General features: G+C 38.3%; 1 protein-coding gene across 2 annotated transcripts; it reads right to left on the bottom strand.

Annotated features, from left to right (window-relative positions):
• On the bottom strand, positions 1-26,266 carry LHX8 (LIM homeobox 8; the record flags this gene model as incomplete). Of its 2 annotated transcripts, none has more annotated exons than XM_082615078.1 (9): positions 1-77; positions 5,293-5,476; positions 11,949-12,044; positions 16,660-16,763; positions 17,310-17,530; positions 19,623-19,744; positions 23,544-23,705; positions 24,104-24,190; positions 26,186-26,266. In XM_082615078.1, the coding sequence occupies 9 exons, from the start codon at positions 26,264-26,266 to the stop codon at positions 1-3; spliced, it is 1,134 nt and encodes a 377-aa protein (XP_082471204.1). The 2 variants fall into 2 exon arrangements, with proteins under 2 accessions (XP_082471204.1, XP_082471205.1); XM_082615079.1 differs by having other exon boundaries at positions 27-73.
• Between the last annotated feature and the right edge of the window lie 1,563 nt (positions 26,267-27,829).

Raw genomic sequence — 27,829 nt, 5'->3', positions numbered from 1 at the left:
TTAGGTATGACTTATTGGCAGTTGTGTCATTGAATGGGGTAACAAGGGCTGGAGTCCAAGGGTTGTTGGTGAATGAGCTACAAAATAGAAAGAAATTTGTGGATCAGTTTTGTAGGGTAAATAAAACTGATTTTAAAAACAAACAAAAAACAATCCAAGGCAATGTTCTCTCACTACTGATTTTATAGCTGAGGGCACTAAGCTACACTCATTCCACTGACCTCAGCAGGAGCATTAGCTTATTCGGCACACTGAGTATAGTATTAAATGAGAATCCAGGAATGGTTTACCCCAAAATCTTTATTTGGGGTCACAAGCTTTTGCCACTTTACTGTCCTCCATCCATACCCCATTCACTGCACTTTACCCTGCAGCTAGAAACACGTGAGCTTTGCCTGCATAGACGTTGCTAGCTTTCATATGAAGGTGCCTCTACAGGGTGACCCCTACCCCAAATTCTCATTTATGAATGCTGAGCTGCCTCTTCCCTAAACATACATCAAAACACATTTGACTTGGGCAACACTACAGTCATTCATGTGAACACACACAACTTTAATCCTAGTATAGGTAAATGCATCAATGGTACAAGCTCTGCTTTTTTCTTTAATCAAACCTTAAAATGAACTTTCCACTCTCAGTATGAACTATGTTGCTTCAAACCAAATGTCCCTCTAAGAGCAATTAAGAAAGCTGGACAACATTTTTGGAAATCTATTTGAAGGCATCTGAAAGATACCCAGGTAGTGAGAACTTGCAAAGTCAAGTCCCAGAGAAGGAGAGAAATAAAATGAGGCTACATTTCCTCCACAAGTTTAGTGACAATTTTAAAAGAAAAGGAGTGTGAGAGGCTGAGGCATTTAGCAAAGTTTTCAGGAGTTACACTTTGGGTGGTGGGGAATAAATATGAAAAATCAGGGACCACTGAAGAGAAGTCCTCATTAAAAGTGACAGACACAAAACAAAACGTAAGCTTTTTTGGGGATCCCAAGAGGCTAGTTCCAAAGAGTAGTGACCCCGAAATACACCAGCCCTTGTGAGGACTGATGCCTGACTGGATATACAATGGAGAAAAGACAGTCTCTTCAATAAGTGGTGCTGGGAAAACTGGACAGCTACATGTAAAACAATGAAATTAGAACACTCCCTAACACCATACACAAAAATAAACTCAAAATGGATTCAAGACCTAAATGTAAGACTGGACACTATAAAACTCTTAGAGGAAAACATAGGAAGAACACTCTTTGACATAAATCACAGCGAGGTCTTTTTTGATCCACCTCTTAGAGTATTGGGAATAAAAACAAAAATAAACAAATGGGACCTAATGAAACTTAAAAGCTTTTGCACAGCAAAGGAAACCATAAACAAGACGAAAAGACAACCCTCAGGATGGGAGAAAATATTTGCAGACGAATCAACGGACAAAGGATTAATCTCCAAAATATATAAACAGCTCATGCAGCTCAATATTAAAAAAACAAACAACCCAATCCAAAAATGGGCAGAAGGCCTAAATAGACATTTCTCCAAAGAAGACAAACAGATGGTCAAGAAGCACATGAAAAGCTGCTCAACAACACTAAGTATTAGAGAAATGCAAATCAAAACTATAATGAGGTATCACCTCACACCAGTTAGAATGGGGATCATCTGAAAATCTACAAACAATAAATGCTGGAGAGGGTGTGGAGAAAAGGGAACCCTCTTGCACTGTTGGTGGGAATGTAAACTGACACAGCCACTATGGAGAACAGTATGGAGGTTCCTTAAAAAACTAAAAAAAGAATTACCATATGATCCAGCAATCTCACTACTGGGCATATACCCAGAGAAAACCATAATTCAAAAAGACACGTGCACCCCAATGTTCACTGCAGCACTATTTACAATAGCCAGGTCATGGAAGCAACCTAAATGCCCACTGACAGATGAATGGATAAAGATGTGGTACATATATACAATGGAATACTACTCAGCCATCAAAAGGAATGAAATTGGGTCATTTCTAGAGATGTGGATGGATCTAGAGACTGTCATACAGAGTGAAGTAAGTCAGAAAGAGCAAGACAAATATCGCATATTAACACATATATGTGGAACCTAGAAAAACGATACAGATGACCAGTTTGCAGGGCAGAAATTGAGACACAGATGTAGAGAACAAACGTATGGACACCAAGGGAGGAAAGCAGCATGGGGAGGGGGTGGGGGTGTGATGAATTGGGAGATTGGGATTGACATGTATACACTGATGTGTATAAAATGGGTGACTAATAAGAACCTGCTGTATAAAAAAAATAAATAAAACAAAATTCAAAAAAAAAAATGACAGACACAAAACAAAACAAAATGTAAGCTTTTTGGGGGGATCCCAAAAGGCTAGTTCCAAGGAGTAGTGACCCTGAAATACACCAGCCCTTGTGAGAACTGATGCCTGATTGGATTAAGTTGATCTTACTCTGACCTAACTGCCTGCCAAAGGCAAAACTAAATCCTCTCTGGTGGAAGATATTAACCAGAGCCTCAAATTATTTCTAGTTTTCATACCTAACATCTGAAGTGCAATAAAAAACAACAAGGCAAATAAGACATGACTTGAATGAAAACAAAGAGGAAAAAACAATAGAACAGACACACAAAATACTGGAGTTGTCAGATATGTCCCTTAATGTAACTATAATTAATATAACAATTTTGTTAAGGAATAAAGTGATAAAATAGATAATTCTGGCACAGAAGTGGAAACTATATAAAAGAATGAAATGGAAATTCTAAAAATTGAAAACACAATAACTGAAATTAAGAACTCAGTGGATGAGTTTTACAGTATAGGCAGAGAGAGAATTAGTGAACTGGAAGATAGGTCAGAAGAATATCTAGACTGGAACATGGATGGTCAAAATGCTGGAAAATATGGACTTTTTCAATAAGGGTAGAAACCATAGTTGAAGAGACAAAATCTGATCCTTTTGCATAGTGAAATACATCAAACTACCTATTCAAGAAGCATTTTTAGGCACACTATACTAAAACTGAAAACCAAACATAAAGAGAAAAGCTGGGGAAAAAAAGAGATTCACTTTTACAGGGGCAAGAATAAGACCAACAGCTGACTTCAACAATAAGTGGTATCAAGTTAATTAACTATCTATATTCCAAACAACAGAAACAATGGAAGCAAGAAGACAATGTAATTCATACTGCCGAAGTGTTGAAAGAAAACAACTGCCAACTTAGATTTCCACATACAGAGGAAAAACCATTTACAACTGCATCAAAACAAAAACTTATGAATAAACGTAACAAAAGATGTGCAAGATTACTAAACAGAAAACTCTAGAATATAAGAAAGCATTTGAAGATGACCTAAATAAATAGAAAGACAGACTAAGATCATGGTATGGAAGACAATATTATTAAGATAGCAGTTTCCTACAAACGGATCTAATAGATTATATCAAAATCTCAATTGTTTTCTCTTTTTTGGTGGAAAAATTTATGGCAATACAAATAAACAGCAAAGTAGGACAAGGTTGGACTACTGGATATCAAGAATATAGGCCTAGCATTATTAAAACAATTAGGTATTGATATAAAAATAAATAGACCAATAAAACAGAACAGAGGGTACAGAAATTGACACATAAATTATATGGACACTTGATTTATGAAGTGTGGCACAGCAAAGCAGCTGAGAAATTGGTACTTTCATAAGCATAACAAAAACTTTGCTCTTTATTTTACACCACATACAAAATTCAGTTGTAGATGGACTGTAAGTCTAAATGTCAAAGGTAAAACAAATTTAACAAAATTTCTGGAAGATAACATAGGAGAAATATCTTCATTATCTTTGAGTAGGAACAATTTCTGAACAGGTCACAAGAAAAGCACTCCCCATGAAGGAAAAAAACTGATGAAATGAACTACATTAAAATTAGGAACTTGTGCTCAATTAAACATACTCTTAAGAGAGGAGAAAAAGCAAACCACAGAATAGGAGATATCTGCAACACATATAATCATCAAAAAACTTATTTATATTCAACATATAGCCAAAACTAGAACAAATCAAGGAAAAAACAAAACAGACAAGCCAATAGACCAACAAGCAAAAGACATGAATAAGCTCTTCACAAAAAGGATATACAAATGCCCAATGAAAAAATGCTCAGTCTCATCAGTGATGAGGGAAAAGCAAATGAAAATAATGAGATAACACTACACAACTAAATTGGCTAAATTAAGAAGTCACACCATACCAAGTGTTAGCGAGGATGTGGAGCACCTTGAACTCTCATGTGCTGCTGGTCTCAGTGTAAACTGGTTCAACCACTATTGGAAACTCTTTGGCAGAATCAACTAAAATTGAACATATGTGTAGCCAGGACCCTATGTTCTACTCCCAGGTATATACCAAATCAAACTGTGAATTAATGTGCACCAAAAGGCATGTACAATAAGGTCCATAGCAGCATATACATAACTGGAAATAACGCAAATGTCTATCAACCCTAAAGTGGATTGTGGTATATTCCTACAGTGGAATTCTGTATAACAATGAAAACAAACATATCACTGATTCTTGCAACAATACAGATGAATCTCACAAACACTGTAGTTGAAGGAAGTGAGACACAAGAATACATTCTGCATGGTTCGATTCATATAAAGCTCAAAAACAGGCAAAACTAGAACATGATTTTAGAAGTCCACACAATATTACTTTGGAGGAAGAGCATAATGATCGGGAGGGGACATAAGAGAGGCTTCCAGGGTGCTAACTGCGTTTTACTACTTCATCTGGGTAGTACTTACACGGATATGTTCATTTTATTAATTCATCAAGCTGAATACTTATGTGTGCACTTTTCTATATGCATGTTTTGCTTCAATAAAAAAGTTTCTTTAACAAAACTCAGTAAACCCCAATCTAAAAATCTGAGTGTGAATACTTTCTCTGACCATAGGAAAATAAATTATTTAAATATTTATCAGGTGAAAACAAAAAGAATGTTTTTCCTAAGTTAAAATCAAGCACTATGAGTCATTATCAATATTTGTATTTTAGCCATAAGGTGAGTGTTAAACTTGTCCCTTAAAAGGCAGTCACAGAAATAAGAATGTTGGGTAGTTCTTCTCCCTACTACACCCACCCCCGACAATATTTTTCAGCTACTACTGAGGTAATAGTTAAAAATGTGAATAGTATATCAATAATATACTATTAGAAGGTACCAGTAATTGATTGCTTGGGAGGCAGCTGTTAAATATTAGGATACCTACCATCCATATAACTATGCAGCGCAGTTAACATTGTCCCATCTTGGGGCACATAGGCAGAATAAGCCATTTCTTCTAACATGGGTGGAGACAGCCTGGAGGGCGGGACTGCTGTGACTGGGGCAGAGGAGGAGTGATTAGGACTGACGTGTTTCTTGTGGCGTGCTCTACAGTTCTGAAACCACACCTGAGGGAGGAGAAAAGCAATGTAGCTATGTCACATTATCAGTTGAGTACATTACCAGTTCAGTTTACCAAGGAATGCAACCTCATTCTACCATATAAGTGCAGCATAAATCTAAATAAGCTTTCTAAAAAAGAATTCTGTAGACACAAGAGAAACAATTTTGCACAGTTATCAATGGTCATTTTCTTTGCCCAAATAATAATTATTTGTTGATTTACTTAAAAACTGATTCTATACTAAGCCAGCATCTTCCAAAATAAAAATGGGGTAAGGGATTCAAAATTCCAGAAAAGTTTCCTTGGTTTTACTACTGGCATTTGGGACAAAAAAGGAAAACAGAAAAAGCCCTTTCATCAGAAAATTTTTAAAAATGCGCTACTAAATGTACTCTCAGACACCTGCTGGACTTATTTTAAATCTTTTTTCAAATGACTAAAATCCCTACTGAGAGCTTAAAGCTTTCTACAAACCTCTTGATTCAGTTATTCCAGTCACACTGTAACCTGCTGAGTTCAATTTCTCTTAGTAAATACATAGGCTATTCTCTAAGAAGCAGGTTAAGGTCAGGCTTATAATAAGAAACAACTAGTGATATTTAAGCAGAATAAAATAACAAACACATCCACTGGTGAAACAGTTCACCAAATGTAAAGAGCTAACCAGCCTGTCATCCACTTTATCACAGAAATAAAGGAAGCATATTCTGGGTAAGCAGAGTTTTACGTGCAGGTCAGGGTAAGTAAGGCTAGACTGCCCAGAATGCTTCCAGTATCTAAGCTACGTGCATTTGAGCTCTCTGCTCTTAGATAAAACTTGCCTACAGAGTGTTTCTCTATTAAAATATTATAGTATTTATTTGCTATCACTCAGAACAATTCTGTCATAAGAAGCCAGAGAAGTGGAGGGATAAAAACTTTAAGGAAATTAGGGTAAGAACATTTGGGGATCAGGGGCGAAGGCTAGGGGCATAAGTCTCTACCTAGGGCTGGTAGGTAGGTACTTGATGGCACTAGGGAATCAGGGCTGAATAACATGGAACAGAAAGAAGCTACAAAAAAGATTTATGTGAAAAAGTTGCCCTGATATCAAAAGGCACACCTTGTCCTTGGGACTCACAAACAGAAGGCTGCAAAGTATAAACTCAAGGGGTTAAAACCAAAGGAACAAAACCCAATAATACAATGGCCTCTGAGCACGTGGCTGAGTGGTAGCACCTGAGGTATATTTCAGGAACAAGCTTAGGCATGTATCAAGGAAAAGGAGTGAGAACTCACAGCCTTCTCCCCCATCTTCTGGAGCGTTAGTTAGACTCTTAGGTACCTATACAGAGACTTTACCCAAAGTCTTCAGTCACAGTTCCTCCACAGGCTCCTTAACAGGTGCCACTGCTGTCACCCACCCAGCCAAGAAGACACACTCACACATTCTCCAACTTGTAAGCAGGAACTGCTGTCACCTGCCTTTTCCCCTGACAGTGCCCAGAAGACAAGCACCCCAGAGGACTACATATAACCTAAAACACATGGTGCTATGATTCCCAGAGTTTCTTCAAAGTATCTTATGTCTCCAATAAATTATATATTGGATGGAAACTGTTCAGTTATTTTTAAAAATCTCAGACTTTGTAAATAAAGATGAAGAAAGCATGACATAAACAGTAGAATGACTACCTTAATGCTAATTCAAATAACTCCTTGGAAAGATCAACAGGTAATTAAGCAGAGAGAGATTTGAAAACACAAAGTGTCATGTAACTTGCACAGCAAAACATAGTTGAAGATTCCAGACATCAGAAAACAACTTCTGACAAGAGGACTACCTAGCTTCAGGAATAAAATACAGTCCTTTTGACTCTCCTCACTGACTTAAAATTTCCTCCTTCTGCTTTCAAACCTCTAACAAGGGTTACAATTTCTTATGAGCAACATACTCTTTTAAAAAATTTGAGTTCTAAATTGAAAAATACATAAGCTGAAAGCAGGCCATGTAGGCATTCTGCAAAAGAAAAGACTAATGCATAAGATGAATCTCTTAGAAAACCCAAAGAGTCAAATATGAGAACTTAATGTATGAAAAAGATGGAATTTTAAATTATTGGGAAATCAGTATTGGCATAATATTGATTTAGAGGAAGCTGGCTAATAGTTTGGGAGAAAAGAAATAGAAAAATCCCTACTTTACAATGTGTAACCAAAAGTAAATTCCAGATAAATTAGGGTTTAGGTGTAAATAATTGTGACCGTAAATGTTTAAGGAAACAAAAGCCAATGTTGATATACTCTCTAGGTGGAGCCAAAGCTATGAGAAGAAAATATTAAGAGATTTGAATACAAAACAATGTAAAATTTCTATGTGGAAAAAATAAGTGAAAGGGAAACTGATGAACTATGAAAGTTTAACTATGATAAACAATAAACATCAGTACGATAAAGAGAAAATAAATAACCCAATAGAAAAGAGCACTAAAAAATACAAATTTTATTTTCAAAATAAGCACACATGTTAAGGTTTACTGACAATAAAAGAAATATACATGAAAACAATGACGTTTTCTGACTGCCAGATTGGAAAGGATGTAAAAGAATGACAGCTTTTAGGATTTACGTGCGTTGGGGAAGGGGAAATTTCACACATAGGTCCTGGTAGAATACATTAGTCATGAACTTTCTGCAAGGCGATTTTTGTACTATCAGTCAAAGGCCCAAAAATGTTTTATCTTTTGACTCAACAATCCCACTTTTAGAAATTTATCCTACAGACACTACCGAACAAACGTGCAAGGTATACACACAGTGTTGTTCACTACAGCATTTTTATGATAGCAAAAAATTGGAAATAAATAAACTGTGCTATGCTCAATATGTGTAGCAATAAAAATGATGTAGATCTTAATATGGAAAGAGAACTTTGAGCACACTGACTGGAAGAAATAGCAATGTTTTATCATGTTTCTGTAAGATACACAATTCATAATTCACCTCTCTGAAAGGGTATGTGAACAGTGATTGTATCTGGATGCAAAGTGTGAAAAGTAAAATCATCCATCTTTATTCTGTGATTTCAGCTCAATGACGATCTGCTCTGTTATAATGTCTCACTATGCAGCCTTTAGCTAGTAAAGGTGAGACCTGTACTTACACCCTGTATAAGAACATTACTTCTACCTAATCTTTGGGTAGCCTAGTTTGTATATTAGAATCAAGGCCTAGTAATCAAATCTCTTTTCTTTAACTTTTCTGAAGTGTGCCCAATACTAGGAAGTAGGCTGGGCCAAGAGGTTATGACTACTATTTGAGATCACTGTAATTAATCCTTCAAAAATACTGTGACGGACTATATATTTGAATTGCTAGTACTCCTTCCTTTGCCATCTTATCAAAAATATTTAAATTCAATCCTCACATATTAAAAGCCACCATCCAACAGCATATTCTCCAAGTTCTAGTGCTTGAAATGAAGTTAACTTGCTCATAATACTGGTGACCTAAATACCTGGAAATTACATGACAGATGTCTGTCTGCGGTCTTTATTTCTTCAAATAATAAGAAAAGCTCTCAGAAAACCCTCCATTTTCCTTTCCTTCCAACTTCAAAATAATCTAAAACATAATAATCATGAATCTGACTTAGCTACAGCAGTCACTGTCATTGAATGTATAGAGTCTTAGATTACAAGGACCCCTCAGACCATTAAGTTTGAACTACCTCAACAAAGAAGCTTCACTTCCAGGTACAGGGACTCACTACCTCGATGGTAGCCTATGCCATTTTTGTAGCTTTACATACTGAGAAAATTCTTGATAGTGAGTGAAATCTGTTTCTTTCCTACATTCCCTTGCAGACACCCGATCCTGCTGCCTGTGGGACAGCCTTTCACATACGTTTAAAGACACCTATTCTGTTTATACTATTCCTTCCCTTACCATCTCTGGACCTTTTTTCCAGATAAATATCCCTGTTGCTGTTAATACCAGCACATAATTTCTAGACTTTCATGACCTTAACCTTCCTGTAAAGGGAGCACTCTTTTCACATTGGTTCCCTGTTAGTCCCTTTCTAAAATTTGGCACTCTGAAACAAACACAATACCCTGGACATTTGAAAAATACTGAGGTCATGGGACTTGCCTCTTCAGAGAGCCTCATTACACTGCACTCAACCAAATCCACTGGGAATCTAGGTCTTTGGAGAAGATACAATATCATCAGGTCTTTCCCACTGACTTCTTGGTATAAATGATTTAATTATGAAATACTTCAGGCTTAATAAACTGAAGAATGAATACCTGTTTACCAATCACCCAATTTAAGAAGTAAAACACTATATGTGCAGTGTTGGACTTAACCTTTTTTCTCCCCACTGAACTTCATCTCGATAGTTATGGTCACTAGCATTATTAAACCTTTACACCTTTTTTAACCTTAAATATTATTTAAAATTATTTTCCACTTCCCTGACCTGAGGGAAGTAGAAAATCTTGACAGTTGACCACTTCCATCTTGAACCCACCTAACTCCTTGGCCCTCCATGATGCTTCTATGCCAGATTCATTCCTTGATTGACTATAATGGTCCAATTCAAACAGCTCTCTCCATAAAGTCCGTTCTTCCCTTTTTATTGTCCATGATCTCTTTCTAAAGGATCTTACCCAATTTCATGGGACTGGATCTCTCTGTTTGAGTCCTGTTCATCCTTTAAAATACCTGTTTATATGCTCAACTGCTACCATCATTGTCTGATTATCACAGCTAGAAGGGAATTCAACTCCCTCCCAACTACCAAACCCGTTTTTAAAACAACCTATAATATTTCTGTCAATAGCACCACTCCCATGGATACTTTGACTTCAAATTTGAGTCATCTTTGATGTCTCTCTGCTTCCCCATTACAGTATCCAGGTCCTTTTCTTGTCTCTCTAGCATCCAGTACCTGGCATCAGTGTTCAGTCAATAAAATGTTTTCGGATGAATTCTAGGCCACTACCTCAGTTAAATCTCTTTTCAAAAAAATCACTATTTTGCTGGGCATCACTCCGAATCTGTCAATCTCTATGCAGGCTCTCCCAACTCTAATTCTTCCCACGTACTGTCACCAGACCTTTCTTCCTAAACCCATGTAAAATCTCTTCCTAAAATCTCTTCCTGCTCAAAAGAGAACTCTACATGTACAGCCTCTCCAAGTTCAGCTCCAATAATTCCATCCCCCACAATCTGCAAACACAAATCTTATCTGTCAACAGATTTGCTCTAACTCATCCTTCCCTAGTTTTGTTTACATCACTCCCTCTACCAGGATCTTTAACAAAGGCCAGAGATATCCCACCTCTTGCCCACCCCTCCCCCACTCACTCACATACAAAATAATAGAAAAGAAGAAAAAAATTCTGGCCTCAGAACCAGATCTAGCTTGGAACCACAGTTGTCTTTTTAGCCTGAGGATCCTTAGGGTTGCTCTGAGCAATGAATGAATGATCAACAAATGGAAGCCTAGACCAAGCAGGCTAATTATCAGGTTTAAAAAAAAATTGGTTAGAGTGTGAAGAGACCTAAAATGGCAAGCTAATACTTTGATGTTTCTTCACAAAACAAACAATGACAACAACAAAAAACTAAACAAAACTCCCCCCAACAATTTACACTTTTAAAGACCTACAATAACTGGATTGTTTGTTTTTTTGATATTGAGCTCCATGAGCTGTTTGTATATTTTGGAGATTAATCCTTTGTCTGTTGTTTCATTATGCTAATATGCATATATAGAATCTTAAAAAAAATATGGTACTGATAAACCTAGTTGCAGGGCAGGAATAAAGATGTAGACATAGAGAATGGACTTGAGGACATGGGGTGGCAGGGCAAAGCTGGGGTAAAGTGAGAGTAGCATCGACATACATACACTACCGAATGTAAAATAGTTGGCTGGTGGGAAGCAGCAGCATAGCACAGGGAGATCAGCTCGGTGCTTTACGATGACCTAGAGGGGTGGGATAGGGAGGATGGAAGGGAGGCTCAAGAGGGAGGGGATATGGGGACATGTGTATGCATATGGCTGATTTGCTTTGTTGTGCAACAGAAACTAACACAGTACTGTGAAGTAATTATACTCCAATAAAGATCTATTAAAAAAAAAGCTAAACACAGAATTACCATATGATCTAGCAATTCCATTCCTAGGTATATATCTAAAGGAATTGAAAGCAAGCGTTCAAACAGATACTTGTGTGCTGATACGTACAGCAGCATTATTCATAATAGCCAAAAAGTGGAAATGACCCAAATATTCGTCCATGGACAAATAAAATGTGGTACATACATTGGAATATTATCCAACCATAAAAAGGAATGAAGTACTGATACATGTTACAACCTGGATGAACATTATGCCAAGTGAAATAAACCAGATACCAAAAGGGGAAAAAAAAAAAAAGACCTAGAACTTTTAACATCTCTTGATTAACCTTTAAAATAATCACCTGTATCACACGTCTGCTCAAGCCTGTCCTTTCTGCCAGTTTCTGGAGGGTCTGTGCATCTGGGTTGTTGTCCTGAGCAAATTGTGCTTGCATAACCTGTTTTTTAAAAAAGTGCAGGTAGTAAATAGCTAAAAATAAGAAGCTCAATCTTATGCATTTTGATGACAGGAGAGATAAGACATGCACAAGAAAATGGGATACTTGCATTTTATTACTTGAAAATCAATATGGGGAAGTATGTATAAAAAAAGAATGCATATTGTGTACATTTATACACAAGTTGCTATGTTGAAATCTTTAAAAAAATCTATTTCAACATAAAAACTTGTCTCTCAACTATGCTGTTAAAAATAAGCTCAACTTTTCTTCCATTCTGACAACCCACAAATAAAATGCATAATAGTATAAGTCTCTTTACTATTTTTTCCATTTTGTTAAAAATTGCTAGCATTAAAAAACTTAAAAAATATTTTTTTTATCTTCAGCCTCTACTGAGCAAAACAGGTTCAAGGCCCCTACCACAATTTTTATCAGTGCAAAAGTAGACAGTGCAACAGATGGATTCCACTTAATTGTAATGACTCCATCATTAATTGTTTTGAGCACTTGCTTTATGCAAAGGAACATCTGGGATCTTAAAAAGAGACACCCATCAGCCCACTGAATAAGAATTTCCTGAGATCTAACATTTATAGATGGAAAAGCTCCCAAGTGATTCTGGTCTCAACTTCCTAGGAGAAGATATACACATGCCAATAATTAGCAACAATACAAGCTAAAGTGAGAGGTGAGGAGTTGGGATGGGAGGAGGGAGGAGGAGTACCAGAATAAAAGCACACGCCAAGGGCTTTGGATTCTTTCAGAAAAGGAGATCACGGAAATCAAGTGGGATATTTGAATTTTATTACTTAAAAGTCAATAGAGGGAAGTATTATAAAATATAAAGAAAGTATTATAAGAATGAGAAAGGGCAGTCTGGCACCCAACATGATTGTGCATGTCTGTGGGCATGTGATGGGGGTAATCTACCTAATGACCTTAAGTCCTGCTGACCTTGACACCATTTCCAGGAGGCAAGATTAACTGCATTCTCCACTATGCTCCTCAAATAATACTATCTTTTGCCACTGCACTTGTCACTGGGTAGCTAGCTAATGTGTTAGCAAGTCGAGCTCTCCATAGCAGATAGTGAGTTTCTTGAGGGCAAAGGGACTGTCTTATTCTTCATATCCGCAGGAGTTAATCCCCCTTCCTGTCACACAGTGAAGACTTTGTGACGTGATGAACCTCGACAATGTGAGGAAAATCTGAAGATAGTGTGGAGAATAAGACCGATGTTGTTCCAGGAAACCTTATGAAGTTTACAAATTATATAATTTTTTTCAGTTAAGTTCTCGCTGACAGTGACTCTTCCAGAATAAGGTATTCCTGGCTTCCTATCCAACTACACTTGTCCACACACTCGCTGTAAACAGCACATGTATTTTTGCTTTAAAAAAAGTGGGCAGAATCAGCCTAAAAGTTTATAATCTCGCCCAGCTCACTTCTTTCTTCCTCTCCTACTCCAAACGTGTTAACTTTAATATCTTCATGTGCAAACAGAGTTGTGTTTATACGTAGTTGAACATGTAACATCTCAAAGAGAAAACAGAATGAACAAATTAATTATCTTTGTTTTTTAATTTTTCAAGCAGAAAAGCTGAACAGATATTTGAAGATTTGTTTGTAAGGCCATTATTGATAATTTATAAAACAAAAACAGCATGGTTTTCACAAATGCATTTCAAATTCACAAGTTTAATAATGGAAGTAAATTACATTTACTAAAGCAATTTCTCATTAAGGAATAAAGGAAAACTTAAATCAACACTGATGGTTTAAAGCTGGAATATGCTAAAGGAAAAGTAAGATGTGTTCATCAGTGTTGAGTCTCACAAAAGAACCCTTTTTAATTTTAACTTGGTTTCATTACTCTCTGGTCACTAATGATGCCAAAACCCACCCTACTCCTTTTCTGAGCTCTTTTAACATGGTCAAGAACAAGCCTCTGTAGACACATCATTTTAAGGCCAGAATGTCTACCAGAAATGTGAGGAGTCTGCATAGTAGCAGCTGACCAACTTGATCTGAAAGTAGATTAAAGTAGGTGCTAACCCTGGCATGTTTAACATTAATAATCATTGAGCAAATACTTCCAATTACAATAAGCAAACCATAGTATTGCCGGAACTTTTAAAATACAATTTATACAAATGAGACAATATTTGAAATATTTTTGGTAACACAAAATAGTACTCTATTCTGAAAGTCAAACTATTTTTTCTTCCCATAAGCTTCTAAAGAAGAATTTGGGAAATTTGTTTGTTTCTCCTATTTTAAGTCTTATAAGTCCAAACCAGGTAGTCTTTGAATAGTCTTGACTTACTGATCACCTATATTTTATTGTTTTGCTAAATTCAAGCACTACTTAAATATATTCAGCTGTCTGAAAAGTAGGACAATTTGACAATGAGGTACACTGCCTGATTTATTAGAGGTTCTGGCAGAGTATAATGATTCAACTTATCCTAGATTCCTAAGCTACAAAGAACACTTGAGGACCAGGATTGTGTCTCATTTGTTTCAGCCATTCCTGGCACAGATAGATGCTAATAAATACTGAATAAATGAGAACATGCTTTGAAAGTATATAATTTCTGCTTTCATTTTTAAAAACCTATGATTCTGATATAAAGTTTTAAAACATGATTCAGATACATTTTCATATAATAATGCATGGCTTAAATAGTTTATGCACATTTGCAATTTAAAACTATAAGGCTATCTACAAGATTCAGAATCTCACTCTTGTTTTAGATGACACTGCCATTAAGTGGAGTTTTGTTAAGGCACGGTTCTACTCATGGTCTCCTGGGAGGCCAAGTAAAATGAAAAGACCAGAGGTTTGGGGAGCAGGGTCCAAATCTCTTCTCTGACATTCCCTTGGTGGTCTGCCCTGGGGGAGTCCCTACACTTCTTGGATGAGGCTACCTATATCAACGAATTTTAAGAGATAAAAGAAGATAATGTAGAGAAAATGTCTGGCATAAGACTTGGTATACAAAGACCCCCACAAATATTATTCCCTTTCTATTTAATTAGTGCCTCTATCTTCCTATATGAGATTGTATATCTACCTAAAGTGTTTTCAAATTTTCACAGTTATCCTTTTACAAATAAATTTTTATATTGAACTAAAGCTATCAGCCTTATGATTATTAAAGTTATAGCCAGGCTTTCATGGAAACAGCCCACTTTATAAACAGAACATATTTATATTAGAGATTATATTTTAACTCAGACACCTTTTAACTACTGGGTATTTTGCTGCCAGATCTCCCACAGTTATTCATATCTCCTAACCTGGGGCTTTAGGTGATCTTCATTACAACCAAATGAGGCACCCAGAAAAGCAAGGTTCAAACAGATATCTCTTTCAACTGCCTTATCTTTCATTTCCTACTTACTGACCATACAGTCTATGCCTAAATTAAGAAATCAAAAACAATCTTTTGGAAATTTTTTAGAATAGATCTAGATTTTAATGCTAGATTGCTTCCAATGCCATTAAGTTCCCTTGGAATATTTGTGTCATATCAAGGCTTCTTTCTTAATCATTCTCAAAATAAAAATCCTCTCTTTTACTGCATTCATCTTAAATACTGCCAAGTATTAGAATACTATAAGTGAGTTTTCAAAATATTACCTTCATTTCTTAACATTGTATAAATATCCTTTCAAGTCTGAGCTAAGATGGATACTATGTGTAAAGCACCCAGCCATACATGGTAGGCGCTTTACAGATGTTACCTCTCCTTAACATAAAACAAATACTTCAGTCACATTAACCTTTTAGAAAATGTGATTTCTTTATCTGAAAAAAAATGCCAGAAAGAATCATTGTATGCGTAGACTTAAATATAAAGCAAGGAGTAATTATTTCATTACTTTCAAGACAATTTGTATAACCAGAACTTATGACAATTATATTAAGGGCAACTAAGTTGAAAATAATCCCTCCCTTTTCAGGGAACATAATGAACCTTTAGCATCAAATTATAGAATTACTCCCTCTACCCCTCTTTAAAAACAAGAAGGGTCTACTTGATTGGAGTCAATCGGTAGACTCCTATTTATGGTAAAGCGTTTACAATTCTTTCCTACTCAGAAAATGTACAATCTTGTCCATTAAAAGACTCAATGTGGTTTGTTAAAAAGATGAACACATTAGTGTCCCACAGACCTACATACTGAGCGTCTCTTTCTGTTAAGAGTCCCCAAATATTTTATCTTCTAGCTCAATTACATGTAGTAATGTAAATACCTGGGTTAAAGTAATTTTTATCAGGAAGTCAGAACAGATCAACATTTTGTTTCCACTTTGATGTTAATGCTAACAGACCCCAGGGAGACGAACTTGAATGACGAGTTCATATCACATCATGACTCTCGAAATATTGATAAACAATATTTAGGGCAATGTTTTCGTACATCTAACAAGTTAGTTTTCACAAAAAGCATAGGCTAACCTTTCTGAAAACAAAAATGTTTTAAGACAGCATAGAGATTGTTTTTTGTTTGGCTTTGTTAGTTTGGGTTTGGTGGGGGTTTTTTGTTTTTTTTTTTTAGGTGGGGAAGGGCTTCAAAAACTCAAATTCATTGTCATGTCTACCTGGAGCTGATCTGCTGTAAAGCTTGTTCGAGCTCTTTTTGCTGGTTTTGGATGATTGACATCTTGCTCTGTGAGGAGGGCGCCTTCGACACTAATCCCATTACCTGCATTTAAAAAACACACCATTCATACAATAATAGGTTGCTATATGAACAATCATACAATAATAGGTTGCTGTATGAACAATCATACAATAATAGGTTTCTTGCATCTCTTGGCTTGGTATGAAACTGTATACATCTTCTAGTTTGCCAAATCCCTTAAGCTTTAGAACATACTAGAAACATACTGTGGAAACAATATTCCATTTGTAGGCTTGTATATTTAGTCAAAAGTGCACCAATTTGGAAGTGCACATCTAAGGCTCATCCTTACAAAGGCAAATACAAGGAAACAATGGTTACAAAAAGTAAAACAGAACCCTAAACTCAAGGCTGCTTCCTGAGAATATGGCACAAGGCAAATACATATGCCATGGCTTTTCTTGTAAATAAACAGATGGAGACCATCACTAACAGTAGAGGGCTTAATGAGTTTCACCACAATTACACTGCACAAAGTAATGCTTTAAGACGACCTTAGGAAAAATCGTTATTGTCCCTGTGTTCACTGTCCCAAAAGATTCAAAAGTATTTTAAGTATATATTTACCATTTTCCACTTCTCTTTTTAAATTATCCAGCATGCAGTCATAATGCACTCTGCAGAGGACTTTCTCTTCTACCAAAGCAAACTCCTCTCCTGTGGAAAGTTGCCTTTTGCAAGAAAAGCAGGCAAAGCACGCCAAGTGATAGACATTCCCCTTGGCCCTCCGGACCCAGTCAGTAGAATGGATGTGCCTCCCACAACGAGAGCAGCGAGTTCCATACCTTCTACATAAATAGAAGGGTGGGAGATGAAGATTTTAATGCTTGGTGAGATATTCATCAGTCTAAGATTAAATTAACACATTATTTACTCATTGGATTAACCCAAGTATTTAAATCTTTTGAAAAGGAAACAGGAATCAATTATTTTTTTAAAAGTCATATGGTACACAATCGAGACTTGAGATGGGATCATAATTCAAACCTGTTTATAAAACAAAAACTTCTCATTGTTACTCTAAAGGAGAAAAGAATTTTTTTTCTTTTAAAATAAATGACATAGGAGTTTCAGTATCCTTCTTGTAACAAATATCAGTGCATTTATAAATTACCTAGAGACTCAACATAACACACACACATACACACACACGCTCGATACTGAAACCTAAAAATACAAAAGCATACCACTGAAGATATAAATAATGACTTCTTAAAACCTAGTTGAGATAATTAGAAAATGCTCTAAACATTTTTTTAAAGTTAAAACATTTTAAATTGATATTATCAAAGAATGAATAGAACAGAAATTGTTCACTTTGGTGTGAGGAAATCTCAGAAACCTTAGTGAAGGAAAACTCAGAAATGTTTCCTTTGGTGAACAAGCTGTTGCAATACCATCCACAAGAGGAGGGGAAATATTACCTAAAACTTTTAGACACATATCTGGACATTAAATGCAAGTTAATCTTAACAAAATGCCAGATGTAAAGATTTCTTTTTTCTCTCAGTCCTAGTGACCAGACACTCTCTGTCATATCTCCTACCACAATTGCAGTCATAACCTGGCATATCCACATTAAACTAGATAAGTATATGTGTCTGTGTCTATTCCTTAACATATCTTTAGAGGTATTGCCAGTTTTTAAGTTAATCTGAAAAACTGAATCATAAAAATAAATTTCAGAATAAAATATGAAGTATAAAAAAATCCTGAAGAACTAGACTTTCAATAAGTCTCTGAAACCAAACATTTCAAGGGGCTTTAAATTACCAAAAAAAAAAAAAAAATTAAGATTAGCATATTCTAAGTGAAAGAGGAGGCAAACTGCTACTATTTTTGAGGAAACAGAGAGCAAACCTGATGAAAAATATATATTTTGGGTAATTATAAAATTCTATGACTTTATAAAATAAAGGACTCTGGATTTCATGAAGTGCTTTAAATTACCTAGCAATTTTATTCAAATCAATCACTAAACTCTCTTAAATCAGTTTTTGAAATTGAGTATAAATAACATAATTAGTATTACAAACTTCAGTATGTACTATTAACTTCCCAATTTCACAATGAACATTCTTCTTCGTTTGGAAATGCAAATAGGGAAAAAATGTGATAATTTTAAAAAGTCATGCTTAAGGATGATTTCAATTTCGAGATAGAATTTAATTCTTAATGGATAGCTATCTTAGAAGAAACTTTACATTTAAACTATTATAAAGAGACCATGTGGAGAAAATGTTACATTTAATATCCTAGGCAAATACAGTCTCACAAAACAAAGATCAAAGAACGGACAAAAGAAACAGGAGTTTTAGACAGAATACGTAATTAGACTTGGTGTATTTCCGATACTGGAATGGTCAATTCTTCTGAATAATATGGTTTAATCACAGTTTCCAAACTGCTGGCATTTTATAGGTATATTATGAGGGGTCATTCTATAGTAAACTGGAAAAAACAAAACAAAACCTTGATTTTTTTCCCCCATAATTACTTCATTTTTGTCTTGCTACTCCCCCTGAACAAAGGGCTTTGTTATAATATAAGTCATCTTATATTTCATACTTTATATCTCTGCACAGCAAAGAAAATTCCCTGTTTTTAATACCTAAAACTTTCATTTGCCAAAGTGGAAATAATTATTTAAAATTAATTTTTGTATACTGAGTTCCTAAAACACATAAGCATGCTAATTTTATTTGTTTTAATACAAATTATACCTCAAAAATATGAAGCATTCTCATTTTGAAATCCACTATATAAGAAAAAGTGGGCTTCAGTAAATAAAACTGGACAAGAAAGGCTATTTACAAAATTCTCTTTGTGTAATACCTTCTTGGAGTATCTACTTACTAAAAAAAAAAAGTTTCGGTGTACCTGAAATAATCAAGTTTGCAGAAAATGTCTTTGTCTTTAATATAACAGCTGGTATGCCTTCCTAAGGAGGTCCTGCAGACACTACAGGAGAGACACCGAACATGCCAGCACAGGTCATTCACCTGTGAAGAAGAAGGGGTTAGGATGAGAAGCCATTCTAATACCACACTTAAGAGTATCCTTCATTGGTTTTCTGTATCAGGCAATTTTAAAAGCTGGCCCCTTAATATTTTAACACATGCTCTGAATGTTTCTATCTAAGAGGTGTCATTTACACAAATACGCATCTAGATATATTCTCTTTTAGACCTCAACCATAAAATCACAGTAGCATATTATACACTTTCTGTTTAATTTTTTAAATATACTTTTGAAAACACTCAGGTTTTTTTTTAATTGAATGTCTATTCAGGTTTTTTGTTTGTTTTTGTTTTGTTTTGTTATTGAACGTCTATGAACAGGGAAAATTTTGGCCACTTTAAAGTCCTACATACTGGTTTTATATTCTTTTCCTTGACCAAATTCTTCCCACCATGAAACATGGTAGCTGAAGAATTCAAGCCACATCCCTTCTCAATCTACTTTTTAGTTAAAGTGAGAAAGAAAATGGAAAAGAAGCTTTGTAAGAAATACTTACCCGTGTAAAGAAGCCAGGCAATCCATTTTACTTACAAAACAGAAATTCCTAAGGTAGATTTAAATGTTGAAATGGCCAAAGCCCTGGCTCCTGTCTAACATTAAATAATCAAAACATAAAGCATTGGTAACCTTACTTTAATGATTTGGTTACTAGAGGAAAAAAATAAATCTATTATAAGCGGTTCTAAAAAGGCACCCAACTATTTGCCATTTATACTTCAGGAAGTAAGACATTAAATGCTTTGATTTAATTTAATAAATCTCAGCACTTTATATTCTATATAGGAGCATGAAACATTGTCAAATCAGGGGACAAATCATAAATAGCCTTACCTTAAACTGTTACTATCATAGTATAAGTGGCACATCTTTAGCCTTCAAAAACGAAGATGTGTATTGAATTGAATTTGCCTGTAATGCAGGCTCCTAAATTTTGCTCTTGTTAAATGGACACAAGAACTAGGCTTATGCTTAATTAAATTTCATTTAAAAGAATGGCAATGATGCAAAAACACCAGTTATACTCTACAAATGGATCTAATGCCTAATATAAGAATTAGGAAATTGGAAAAATGAGAAATTGTGAAATACAGCTTTTGCTACACTATTTCATAATAAAGACTATCTTGTCCAATGATTCTATTATATTAGAGCTACTGTTCAACATATTTTTCTGTGATATGAAATATAAAGGGTCCTTCGAAGCTGAAGAAAGTTTCACTAGCTTCTAATTACAGTTATGTGTCTCTTTCCAAAGCACTAATGAGAGTATCATTTTAGTGAAATTTTAAGTTTTGGTCTTGCTATAAAAGAACTACACGCTCACCATACAAGAAAACAGGGAAAATAGCAATAGGAAACAATAGCAAAAAAATCTGAGGAAATTGAAATAAAAAAAATTAACAATGGTGAATGCTGTCCTATTAATTAGAGATGCATTTTCTTTCTATTTTTTTCCTCAAACAGGCCCAATTAAGTTAAAGTGTAGAAATACAGATTTCCTTTAGTATTCCACTGTTTAAGGCCTTCTGCATTTTGATGTTATCCAGGCTCTTTTTTTTTTTTTTAAGCAAGGCTAGATGCAGGCTTCAGGGCAGAGTCATGGCCATTCTCTAGTTCCCTAAAGCCAGATGTAATGCCTGGTTTGCCACCTTTCCTCAAAGTTTACTTAAAAAAAAAATCTCCTTCATCTTCCATTTCTTTTCCAGAGATGAAAGTAAGGTGAACAGAGAAAATTCTGGTGACTATAAACCTTTCCTGATGGCTAGCATCGATCCAATCTCTGTATGTATACATATATAGGACCAAGCCAGAAAAAACTCACTCAAACGACAGGGCACTGAAGTATTAGATGGGGCAACAGATGCATCTAACTCCTCTCATTTTTTTTTGTTCTAACTCCATGTAACTTGCCTCACAATATGGTGTTTTTCTATATTAAACAGTTATACCCTCAAATATTCTATTAGGTCTAACAATTATTTTTCACCAGTGACTCAAATTGAATTCAAACTTATCTGGAAGAATAAGCACACAAAATGGGGGCAAAAAAGTTAAGATCTCAGTTTTTAATCATAAAGTGTCAAACTTTTGTTAGAACTAGTTTACTATATAATAAGCAGCAGCTAGTTTTCTTGTACATATATTAATATGTACAAAAAGGGGTGGACTAAGACTGTATGTAGAAGACTTCATTGAGGAAGGAAAGTTACAAAAGAAAGCTTTAAAAGACTCTTTAGATAACTTAGATTATTTTATACAATACAAATATATAACATAAACATATGTTAACATATAAAAGATGAACACTAGAAATGATTTTATCTATTTCAGAGGATATGTTGAGTCACTTTATAATAACTTTTTTCTTTATCCTCTCTGCTGTGTAGTGGATCCATTATAGATCCATCAGAAACATTCTTAAAGATTAAGCTAATGATTGAGAGGGCTCATTGAAAATAAGAAACTAGTTTTGATCCAAAAGATGGTTTTTAAATATCCAAAAAGGCTCAGGTGTGGAAACACTGAAATGTGAATGTTAAGAATGTAGATTTAAAGAGAAAGCCAGCTTTAAGAATCAACCACCAATTAAGTAAATTAGTCACTTTTTAAACATTTTCGCCAAAACTCCTTTTGGTGCTTTATCTGGGTTGTATCTACAGGGTATCATTCCAACTTCCCAGATGAAGCAGCTTTGTATGTTAAGGGAGAAATTTAAAGAAACTCACTAATTTGCTTTTTGAATTCATATTCTCCATAATGAATTCTTTTGAAAAACTGGGGTGGTGGGGGAGGTGAGAATAGAAAGTGAACTGGTTTGCTACTAAGTCAGTGTAGGAGAGATCATTATCTTAAATAGTGGTTTTAAAAAGCTATTGAAATTGAAATTCCAAGGTATTAGAATTAAGACACAAGGGACTATGATCCTTCATGCAATGACATGGGTAACTAGCCTGCCAGAGTTTGTACTCCAAAACTCCCCCACAATATCTTGAGAGAAGTAAAACAAATCGAGACAGTCAACTCTCAAACCACTTGAAGCACTTCATCCCAAGTATTTTTCTTTCTTTCTGTTTTGTATAAATTTACATCAATTTCCATTTTTTCCACTAAGCACTGAAGATGACATTAAAAAAAAATCATTCGGTGGCCCTGAAGTATTAAACCTTAATGAGAGGAGGAAGATATTGAAAATGGTTTTCATTTAAATGCTACTACGAACTATTACTCTGGAAAAGCCTCAGGTTAGTGTAAATAAACATAAGACTGTAAAATATCTATCCAGAAAAGACCCTACCCTTTAAGGCACTTGACAATGGTTCTCACCAAAGGAGACACTGAAAAGGGGAAATCGATCAACATATACAGACCTGGAGTCCTCATAAGCAGGCAGACGTGTGGGTGTTATTGGGGGTGGAGGGACCATAACCTGAGGCTCAGTAAAAATAATCGGGCAGGACCCTGTTTCCAGAATGGGTAAGCGTTTCCCCACTTCTGTTCCTCTACAAGTAGGTGGCTAACTCCAGCACATCCACCCAGGGTATCGGCATGTCTAGACCAGGATGGGTCACACGTAAGCAGTTTTGCAACAGCGGGTATTCTAAGATTTCTTCTCCCACTCTTTCCCACCGCATGAGTTGTCCCTGACTGGGCCGTAGTGCTGAGAAAGTCTACAATCTCCAGCGAGAACTTGAGTGGAAAAGAGAGGGAAAATAAACTTTTCTCTTCTCCCAGAGCTCCCGGGGAACCCCGCTGCCCCTGGGCCTCGCGGCTCCGCCCTACCTTGAGAAGGTACTTGTCCACGATCTCCAGGCCGCAGCTGTTGCACACACACTTGCCAGGGGGGCAGACGGAGCCCGAGGCCATGGACCGGGGCGAGGACGACGGGGACAGTGGGGCCGAGGAGGAGCACGAGTCCTCGTCCCCCACTCCCTCGGGGCTCACCTGCAGGAAGCCACGAGGCGCGGTCTCAGGCGGTTCTAGACCCCTCCTTCTTTCCCCATCCCACAGACCCACGGGGGCTCCCTCACAGCCTCCCCTCCCTTACCCCAAACCACCCTCAGTTCCTGAGGTCCCGCTTCTCGCCCTCTCCCCTCGGGTCCATGCTCCCACCACGCCCCCGCCGGGGCTGCAGACCACTGACCTCAAGGACCTGGGGCGCCTGGCGGCCCTGCGCAGCCCGCCACACTGGCTCAGCTTCTCCCCCCGCCCCAGAACCCCTCTCCACCCGCTCCCCGAGGGGCCAACTGCACCCGGGGAGGAGCGCGGGGACAGCAGCCCTTCGTCCTTGGGCTGCCTCCCCACGGCCCGGCTCGCCACCACCCGGGTCCCTACCCACTCACCAGTCCCTCTTCCCCGGCGCCTTTCCGAGTCCTCCCGGCCGCCAGGGCTGCAGTCCGCCCGCACTCCTCCGACATGAGCCCCTGGCACTGAGGAGGTGAGGGCGGGGAAGTGGGGAGGAACAGAGACGAGAAGTTCAGAGCCGGCACATGCGGCCCAGAGCTTCAGCTTCTCCGCACGCGGGGCGGGCTAATGAAGGCCCACGTTGCTCCGGGCCGCACGTGCAGCCGTCTGGGCGCCTGGGCCCGCGCGCGCCTGGCAAGCCGACGCCGACGCAGCCTCCCTTGCAGGCAGCGGGCGGCGGCGGCGGCGGCGCAGCCTCAGCGCGCGACTAGGCGGCCACCGGAGCACCAAGGGCTCGCCCGGCGCGCGGCCGCCCTCTCGGGGCTCCGGGTCCCCGCGCTCACCGTAGCACGTCGGTTCCCCGCCCCCCTGCCGGGGGTAACAAGTTAATAACAATCATCCCGGCACAAAGCAGTTTCTTTCTAAACGTCAATCACAGCGGAGCGGGGATCACCCGGCTAAAGGGGGTGCATGGGGGTGGGGTGAAGTGGGAGAGAAGAAAAGAGGACTTGAGGAGGGGGTGGGGGTAGGAACTTGATTTCTTTAATAGCCTCAATTAAAAGAGCAAGACACATATATATTTTTAAAAGGGGGCTTTTTGAATTGGATAGCCCGAAAGGTGAAGAGGTTTAATAGGATACTTGAAAGCTAATTACAGCGGGATTTAAGAAGCCTGGTGTTTGTTCCGATGACAATTTGAATGAAAATGCTTCAGATTAAACCGAGCCAGCAGCTCTTTCGTAAACTTACAGTAATTAGAGCTGCGAGTGATTTATACTCGTTTCTTTAAGGTGTAAATTGCCACTTATTGCTTGTTAAGTCAACATTTGAGCTACTAAAGGATTATTTTTAGCTAGCGCAAAAAGCGGGTCGAATAATGGAAAATATCCAGCTGAATTTAATTTGTGTCATTAAAAAAAAAAGCAAAAAAAAAAAACTCACCCAACCTCGGTCAAAATGTTTTAAAGCAACAACGCGCATTACTCAAGTGTTTCCAAGCCTTTGTAGGAGTTTTGTTCTTAAACGAAAACGCAGCCGCTCTGGGCTTTTTTCTGCCTTCGTTTACGGAAACTCTAGCTTGGGGGGCGGGGGGGGGTCCCGGAACTCGAACGGCCCACACTTCTGCATTTGTCTCTTCGCCTCCCTCTTTCCCTCACTCTGGTAGCACCAGAAGAGATACTGTCAGAGCCCCCCGGTCCCTCCGCCGGGACCCTCGGGTGCGCTCCCTACTCGGGACCCAGCGCCACAGACACAAAGAGTTTAGGCAGAAGAGCCCCGAGTTCGCCGAGTGTTCCCCGCCAGCGTCGGCGCGAGGACAAAGTCAGCGGTGCCCAGTGCGGGTCCGGCGGAGGCGCTCAAACAGGCTGCAGATGATTTTCAAACCTAAAACGCGAGATACGCCGCGGCTCCTGCCTCCAGAGTTAGGTGAGAGTTTGTCAGTTTTCCCCCATCTTCTCGAAGAATGGTGTGACTCGAGAGCCCTGGGGTTGGCTTCTTTCGGTTTTTTAAAGTAAAATGGCCTTCCTAGCCCGCCATAGGATCCAGAGGCCTTCCAGGAGTCACGTCTGCTTTTATTTTGCTGTGGGGCCGCGGCAGCGCGGACCGCCCTACGGCCAGAGGGGCTCCTTAGGCCCGGCAAGCATCCGCCGGCGGCTGGGAGAGGGAAGCCGCGCCTCTGTTCCTTCCCACCCCACAGCCGCCTGGACCTCCCGACTCACTCTCCCGACCGCCCTTTCACCACTGCAAACACAACAAAAGCACGACTCACATGTACCCGAGAGCGCCTTAGGCTTGAGGCTTCGTCTCCCAAATTACGGTCTCCATGGCCTCAGGTTAAGTGAGCTTGTGGGGAGGGGAGGCAATGATTACTGACTAACGCTACTACGTAAGGAAAAAAAACCCAAAACTGCCAGGTTTGAAGATGAGGCCGTTACAGGTAATTTCTGAACCTCATTTAGGAGCGCAAACAGCTCGCAGGAAACTGCGATTCAGCTGGTCTGGCCAGGCGTCAGGTCGCTCACCTTCTCGGGAGGAACTGCCAGCTCCGGCACGTCCTTTTCTTCTAGTTTACACACAAACATCTGCTCGCTTTTCCAATACATGGCACTGCTAGGGCTGCTTATCACATACCAACTCCAGAGGGTCAGAGGCTGTCCGTGTCTGCCGATCTGGCCCGCCTCCCCAGCCCCAGCGCACTAATAAAAGCTGACACCGAGAAGAGAAAGAATGCTACAAGTCTTCGTCCAAAGAGGCCGCTGTGACCGTAAAGACTCTGATGGACTGCTCTTAAGATTGTTTCCCAACTTCATTGAGGTCTGTCCCTCTAGGAAAAGGAAAAAAAGAGTTTTGGTTTTCCAGAGGGTGGAACCTTACATGAAGGGAGGGAAGAGGGTGTGGGGGGAAAAGTCTTTTCCTGGAGGAATAGCCTCACCTCATTACGAAAAACCCGCCTTCTCTACAAGTCAAGATCTTTATCAGGACAAGCCAACTTACTCCAGATTTAGTATTAAGAAGAAGAAGAAAACACGAAAAAACCAAAACATTGGGAATGGCCTGTTAACTTTTGACTTAAAAAAAAAAAAAACTCCTCTCTGCATTTGCCGTGGCTTTTTGATTCTCACTCCCCAACCAAAACCTAAACAAAGATTCAGGTTACATCTCTTTCTGCAGCAAGCTGAAGGGGAAGCGGAGGTCTGGGTGACTTGAATGTTTCAGTCATTCTGAAACGAGCAGCTCCCCTGTCTAGCTGAGGACAGAGACGGCTCCCTGGAAACCTGGGGGCAGACTTATCTAGAGGTTCGCACTCCCTCTGAGAAAAGTTTTCTTATTAAGATAAAGAAGGAACATCTGAGCAGCACAAAAGCTTATGATTTGCGACTAGATTTGAAATCAAGGCTACAAGAAAGACAAAAAGTATGTTGCTAATAGTATTGCTCTTTCATCTCATCCTAGGCAAAATTTAAGCCATAGAAGCGGCCAGCTCCTGCCTCAAATTTTGGCGGCGGGTTTGTTGGGGGGAAGGGGGGTGAGAGGGGGGTCTCAGAATACCGTAATTTTGATTAGGATTGGAGGGTGTGTTTAAATAACTTATTTATGGTATAAATTTTACTTCATTATGTAGTGTACAAAGAGGAATTTGGTAAGGCTAACAATTTTTATTTCCAATTTTCCCTTTTTGAGAAAACAAAGCAAGCTTCTGAAACAGTAATATAAGAATATTTAAGAGTTTGTTTCTTAATGGCCTTTAACAAAATCATATGATGTTGCTTCGATAAGATATATATGTTTATAATATTGTCTCCTTGCCTTATTGTCTAGAAGAGGAAGATGGAAGTGCTCCCGCCCAGACCCGTCAGCAGCAGGCTAGAGCAAGGGCAGTGGGCAAAGACAGGTAGACTTTACTGTGATGAAGTGAGCCCACGTAACAGCCTGGGACCAAGCAACGACTGCACATTTAGTTTTTCCTCCATTACATTTCTCTCCCATAAACACGAGGATCTCTAGAGCATTTTCCTAACGCCATTGTTTTTTTAACGCACAGCTGCGCCCACGTTAATATTAGCTATCCCTCTGCAGGTCCTCTCTGGGAGCTCTCGCTTAAATTTACGCAGTGGGGGGAGGGGGGCGCTATGATTAATCTGTGCCCTCTTACAGAATTGAAGGCT

The sequence above is a fragment of the Mesoplodon mirus genome, assembly GCF_964341445.2.
Source record: "Mesoplodon mirus genome assembly, chromosome: 3".
Lineage (NCBI taxonomy): Eukaryota > Metazoa > Chordata > Mammalia > Artiodactyla > Ziphiidae > Mesoplodon > Mesoplodon mirus.
This window is presented reverse-complemented; position numbering and strand designations above follow the sequence as displayed.